The 7,019-nt window shown below is 53.0% G+C and overlaps 1 gene segment (V, D, J or C); it reads left to right on the forward strand.

Moving 5' to 3' along the window:
- Nucleotides 1–4,098: 4,098 nt before the first annotated feature.
- Nucleotides 4,099–7,019, forward strand: part of LOC109376386 (T-cell receptor beta-1 chain C region-like) — a 14,687-nt gene continuing 11,766 nt past the window's right edge. Inside the window, 1 exon segment of the C gene segment in view lies at nucleotides 4,099–4,378. Coding sequence covers nucleotides 4,354–4,378 — 25 coding nt within the window.

Genomic DNA, 7,019 nt, shown 5'->3' on the forward strand with positions numbered 1-7,019 from the left:
AGAGAGAGAGAAAAAGAACGAAAGAAAGAAAGAGTTTAGTATATAGAAAACGGTATAGTCAGATGCAATGGGAAAAGTGACTCTTCTAAGCAAGAAAGGTTAATTCTAATATATGCTATCATCCAAACACACAAGTCAATTTGGTTTCTAGGATCATGTTACTAGTGAGAATCTTCCGCCTCAAAATTCAGGCTCATTCAACACTGTTATTACCACTTCTGAGTCTGAAAGATTCCATAGCGCACCAAAAAGGGCTTTGAACAAAGAAGAAAGACAGACAGACATACTCTCCTGACACATAATCAAACAAGGCCCTGAGTATGAGACTTAGCGCAGAAATGCAAGAAAACAGGGACAAAATGCCCCTTAGGGAGATGGAAGATATAGTTGCAGTGTGTATACATGGGGTGGCTGAAAAGGAGCAGGCAAAATCAAGGGAGAATGACAACAGAGAATGGGATAGTAAACCCAAAATAAATGGGATCTACTATATATAATTTTGCTTTATGATGAACCCCTTCTTGGCACGCACATGCACACACACACACACACACACACCCTACCAAACGCAGACAGCTCTCAAGCCAACCCTGGTGCCCACTCCTCTTCCCTTGCAGAGGACCTGACAAAGGTGAAACCACCCAAGGTCACTGTCTTTGAACCATCAAAAGCAGAGATCAGCCGGACACAAAAGGCCACTCTCGTGTGCCTGGCTACAGGCTTCTACCCCGACCTCGTGGAGCTGAGCTGGTGGGTGAATGGGAAAGAGGCCAAGAGCGGGGTCAGCANAAAGATAGTGTAGCTATTAGGGCTCAAATATCAAAGCAACAGAATAAAGTTGACACCGAGTTTACTTTTATTTCTGCTCTACTTCTGTCTACTCCACTCATTCTTAATAGGTAATCATTTTTATCCGTTTCCTTTGTATCCTTCCAGTGTTTCTTTAGGCAGAACCAAGCAAACAAACGTGTAATCCTTGTTGACTGCCTTCATTAGGTGGCATACAGGAACTCTGTTCTGCACTTGCTTGTTTCCAGTTAACAAGAAGAAGACTGGCCGTGATTATATGAGCACGTGATTGCATGGTCATACATCTAGCTCTCCACGTCCATTTACCCAACACCCTCGCCCTCCCTCTGACACCTAAGGTCCATAATGACACCTGTGGTCTTCCTCACCCACGCCCATTCAGGAGAACGCTGAGTTCTCAGCTCCCTATTTGTCCATATCTAGGGAAGTCCTCCCTCTGTGCAACTCATGGTCAGTTTCCTTCCAGACCACCCGAGAGGTTAGGAGCTGGGCCAACGGAACAGAGTCTGGGTGTTAGGGGGGTCTCATTCTCAGATGACAGGTGTGACCTCTGAATGGCATGGCCTCGGGGGCAGGCCCAGGGGAGAAAGTTGACTTCTGCTTCCTAGAGGGGTGGCTCCCCACTATGACGACAGCTTGCAGAGGGGCGGGTACCAGACTGGGGGTAAAGCTTGCCACTGAGGCAAGCATCCTCACAAAGACACACAGCTCTGAGGAGCTAAGAACGTCCTGAAGAAAGGGGATGGGGTGAGAGGGAGGTTCCTGGCTTGGTGTGGACCCTGACATCACCTCACACCATGGGGACCGGTGGGGTATCACCACCCCCTGACTCCAACACCCTCAAAGGACAGCTGCTCTGGTGGTTTCTTTCAGACTGAGGGGCGGGCCCATGGGAGGGGCGTTTTTGTACAAAGCTGTAACATTGTGGGGACAGGGGGCCACGGTGATTCAAGTCTATGGGAAACCTTTACAAAAACCTTTCTGCCTATCCCAGCTCCACAATCCCTCCACTTTTCTCCCAAGTCACAAGCCCAAGGGTGGCTTGGTTCAGAATGCCTCCGCCTCACTCCTGTCCACCTGCCAAACCAAGGCCATGGATAAGGACAGGCCTGGATCAGAACTGAGGCTTCCAGGCAGAGAACCCAGATGGAAGAAGGCGGCCTCACGGGACAAGGACTCAGGGAGACCCCTTCATCCCAACCCCCACTGAACCGGGGACAAGGTCAGTGGGAAGGTACATGGGGGGTGACCCATTCTGTGAAGGAAGGAGCCAGAGATATCCCTGCTTTTGGAACCCTGCCCTCCTCTCCAGGCCCACATCCCTTTGACGGACCCTCAGAAACAATCGAGAAAGAGGCATAGGGCCCTCTGGACGGATTCCGTGGCCCCAGGAGTCAAAAGTTACAAGTAATCTGTGCAATTATCTATAAAGCACAGGGGAAGAGCGCTCATCCCAGAGCCGTCCAGACTCCAGCCAGGGCTCCTCTCCATGCCTAACATTTGTTTTCCTCCTCGCCCAATGTCACTGTGAATACTGAACTTGACTTTGGAGAAGGCACCAGACTCGCGGTTGTAGGTAAGACATACTCAGGGTCTCTCCAAGCTCCTCACAGGGGACAGCGGTCCAAAGTGTGCATTTTGGAGTGGTCCTATTCTGATGTGCTAACTATGACTACACCTTCGGCCCAGGGACCAGGCTGACAGTCACAGGTAAGGCTGGTGTCTCCGGGGGGTGGATGATAAGGGAGGACTTTATCCCAGGAAAAGTGGGATGACCCAGCTCCCATGTCCTGGTTGAGGAGACGCCGTCTCCATATCTGCAAACAAATTCAGAGGATGGTCCCTGTAAGGGCACATTGACCCAGCCACCCAGAGGTCCTTCATGAACTCAATGCTGAGCCTCGGCGATTAGGACAGAGCAGGGTGGGGCGATGGTGCTACCCCTCTGAGTAGTTACCTGAGACAGGGGAGCTGAGAGAAAGCCCAGAAGCCCAGAAGAAAGTCATTAATGATCTCTGACATCAATCCATCTTCCCCTTCTGGTGGAGGCTCATATCTGCCCTTGCTCTGGACTTCATAGGAGGTCACACGGTGTCTCTTTCCCCCCGTGTCCGGAGCCCTGGGCAAACTCTGGAAGGGTAGGCAGGGCGTCTGAAGTGGGGCTGATGGCTCTGTGGGGGAAGCCCGCCCCAACCCCTCCCTGAATCCCAGCTGCACTCAGCAGACAAGGGGGTGTTTTGAAGTGGATCTGGGAGGCTGTGCTCTGGAAACACGGTCTATTTTGGAGAGGGCAGCCGGCTCACTGTTGTTAAGTGAGGGCTGGAGGGCTGGGAGCCTACAAGGTGGGGACAGGGGTCCAGACGGAGTCTCTATCTTGGGGGCTTCAGTTAAAGCATGTTTTTATTAGAAAGATCTGAATTCCCATCTTAAAGCAGACAGGAGGGGACAGGCTCCCTCTCCAGTACTGCCATGACTGGTGTGCCAAGGCCAGGTTCCCCTACCAGAGGCAAGTCGTCTCAGCTAGGAAGGGGTCACCTTATCCATCTCCTGTCTCCTTGAAGGGTGCCCTATCACGGCCATGCCAGATGGAGAGCCCGGGACTTAGACCGGTCGTCTTTCTCCCTCGAGCAGAAAGGAAATGGACTTGGGGGAGGGGCTGGGGGGTTGCACAGGCCCCAATTGAACCTCTGACCGCGGCATTTCGCACGGCACAGTTGTCCCCACTCCAACCCTGGAGCTAAAATTCTGCTAACGAAAGAGGGGAGCTGGCAGGTGGACTTGGGGAGGAATGGGAGGCGGAAGGGGCAGTTTTCCTACCAGGCTTTGGTGCTGTGCCAGTAACGAAAAGCTATTCTTCGGCAATGGAACCAGGCTCTCTGTCCTGGGTAAGTGACAGGCTTCCCTGTGTTGTGAGGTCGGAGTCCCAGGAGGACGCCTGACAGAGGGCAGGGACTGGGGAAAAGGCTCAGGGAGCGTGGTGAGCAGAGTCCCCAGGCGTTCCGGGTGGACGCTAGCTTCGGAAAGGAAGGCCCCACACCAGCGTGTCTGGGTTCTCCCACACTCGTGTTGTACGGCGGAGCAACCAGGCACAGCACTTTGGAGAGGGGACTCGACTCTCTGTCCTAGGTAAGGCGCAGGACCGGGATGGTACAGCCAGCGTCCCTTGGACCTGAACTCGCTGCCTCTATTCCCAGCCCTGGTGGAAGGGGGTTGAGTCAACCGTTATCCTGTGGGGCTCCCACGGAGCCGTGCCTGCCTCCCTTTGGTGCGGCTTGGTTGACGCTCAGTCTTCAGTCTGTGATCTGCCTCCTAACTCCCTTCTTCGCTCACCCTCCCTTCTTGCATGTGTGGAGCTGCCCCTCCTAAGCCTCTTTCCCCTCTCTCTGCTTCCGCCTTCCTCCTAATGGAGTCCCTTTGGTCCAGCCATGAATCTAGGCAGGGAAAGGTGGCCATCGTCACTCCCGGGGAGGCGGGAGACCTCTGGGCGGGTTTTGCCACAGCCATCTGCAGCTGTGTTCCTATAACTCGCCCCTCCACTTCGGGATGGGCACCAGACTCACCGTGACAGGTATGGGGCCCCATTCTTGACCGCTGGGTTTCTATGTTTGATGGCGATGATGGGTCCCTGGGACGGGAGTGGGGTGTAAGGACGGGTCGGAGCTGCCCTGTCCTCCCGGAGCTCGGGTGCCCCCTCCTACCCTCCCCGAGCTCCCCCAGTGCGCTCCTCTGGGTTCGGGAGCCCCTGAGCACTGAGTTCCATGCCTCATCTTCAAGCTCTGCCTTTTCTCGCCCTTCTTTCCGCTGTTCCCCTAAATTCCTCTCACCTCTACATTTTTAGTGGCTGTGTNTGCCCTCCGGCCCCAGCCCCTAGCCACCCCCAGAGAAGGATGCGGAGGGTCGGGGGGTCGCGCGGCGAGCTGTCCGTCAGTGAGGTCGGCTCTGCAAGCGGGGGGGTAGGGGATGCGGCCCTCACCGCCCGCGAACAGGGGCAGAGGGCAGGGGGGCTTTGCGTCTCGGTTTCCGAGGTATTTAGGGACAGGGTGAGCGGTGGAGAAGAGGGTTTATTAGAACTCAGCGCTTCTGGCGTGGAGACAGACTGGGAAGGGAAAGTCTGGGCTGGGGAGAGGGTGGGAGGCGGTCTAACCGGGGACAAGGGCTGGAGCCGCAGGAGGACGCGGGATGAGAGCGGATGGCGGGCACCCTGCGGACCCCGCTCCTGGGAGGTGGAGGTGGAGGCTGCGGCTGAAAGGAGGAGAAAAAGGGGGACAAAGGAGTGGAAGAGAGAGGCCAAGAAGATAGACAGATAAACATGAGTCAGCGAGGAGAAGCTCCCGCCTTGTTGATTTACTGTTTAGAAGTGTGGGTTTTTAATTAGATTTTAACCCCCTGCCTGTCTCCCGGAGGTCTCAGATCCCTGAGGGCCAGGGGTGTGTGTGTACAGCACCCACTCTGCCGTGGCCGGTCCTAAAGGGGGTGCATCACCCCCAGATGGGTCCCCGTCCCCCAGCCTGAAGTCATTGTCCTCGCACTAAGTATTCTGCTGTCAACAGTCTAGATGGAGCAGGAAGGTCATTTGTAGTTAGACTCGTTAAAGCTGGAGCCGGTGGGCTGAGCTGCCGAGTGCCCAGAGGAAATGCTGGCTTCCTGTGACCGGCTGGGGTGGAGAAGAGACATGACTTTAGAAGCAGGTAAACCTGGATCCCAACCCCTGCCTGGCTAATGATCGGTGACCTTGGGCAAGTGAATCTGTGAGAACCTCAGTTCCCTCTACTATCAATATCTTCAACAAAGCCTACCGCTTAATACTGCTGTGAGGCTTACAAGGGAGGGCACTTGGAGAGGATCTGCAAAGGGTAGATTGCTATAACTCAGTGCTTCCCTCGCCCACCCTGCCCCTAGTGATCCCTGGGGAGTGNTATCCTCAACAGATGTGTCTTCCAGTTTAAGTCATAAATCTGTTTATAAATGCTCTCTCTAGTGAATTACATGGGTGTGAAAATGTCCCCTGATCACTCCTGGGAGAATAGACAAAAACGTTTCCCTGAAACCAAGCATCAGCCCTATCGCTACTTCTAGAAATCTTTCAAAAGCTCGTTGTGGTCTCATTGTCACCAAGATGATGAAATCCAAAGTCCTTCAGATGGCATGTCAGACCCATGGTGGTCCTCCACCTCCTTACTCCACACTCAGCCTCACTCCGCTGATCCCCAAACCCCCAGAGCTACTAGCTTCCAGGCTATTTTGCACGCCTCTACCTGGAGTATCCTTAAAGACTTGGTGCTGATATCCTACTTATCCTTAAAGACTTGGTGCTGATATCTTCCCCGGCAAAAAGCCTTGTCTGAAACTTCCTTGCCCCTCACTCCCCTGAGGTTGGGTTAAGTGCACCCTGTATCTTGCTATCATAGTGCCCTGTCCCCACCTCCTTCATGACACCACCCTTGATGGAAACTACCTCTTCACTTGTCTGACACCCCATTTGACTGTCAGCTCCTTGATGACACTGATGTGTTTTATTATAGCACCCCTGGGATATGACATAGTACCTTGGTTCAGTGTAGAAACACGGTACGTTTTCTTTCAATAAGTGAGTGAATAAGGGAGTGAACCCAAAATGACCCAATTCGGGAGCAGAAATCACCCTAAGGCCTGCCTGAAATAGCTATCTGCCACCTACAAGACCGCAGAACACAACCTTCACTCTCTGTTGAAACACATGCATGCATCCAAATATATGTATATATACACACACACATGTGCATACATATACACATTTACATACACAGATGTGTACTCATTGAGCACCTATATGGCGTTGCTTTGCTATTAATTTTCAAGAAAATAAAGATATCCAAGTCCCAGTCCCCAAGAAGCTCACCTGTTCATAAGGGGGATAATTCACAATAGGAACAGCTGAAATACCAGTTGAGGCATTGCAAAAGCAATGTGAGCTGTGTACTAAAATGCAGTCAGAGGCTAGCACTCAATTCCTGACTGGGATCACCAGGAAAGGGCAAGAGAAGCTGGCAAACTCTTCAAAGGAAGCCATGGTGTCAATTCTCCACATGGGAGAGTGGCCGTGACAGTCAGAAGCATGAACAAAAGCCAAAACGACATGGCTGGGTATTTCTGGGGGCTTCCGTGTAGCGGGGTGCAAAGTTCAGAGACGAGAATCATAACACTACGGCTGAGAAGGCAAGCTGGTGTAC

The sequence above is a fragment of the Hipposideros armiger genome, unplaced genomic scaffold (genome assembly GCF_001890085.2).
Source record: "Hipposideros armiger isolate ML-2016 unplaced genomic scaffold, ASM189008v1 scaffold_1116, whole genome shotgun sequence".
In the NCBI taxonomy this organism is placed as follows: Eukaryota; Metazoa; Chordata; class Mammalia; order Chiroptera; family Hipposideridae; genus Hipposideros; species Hipposideros armiger.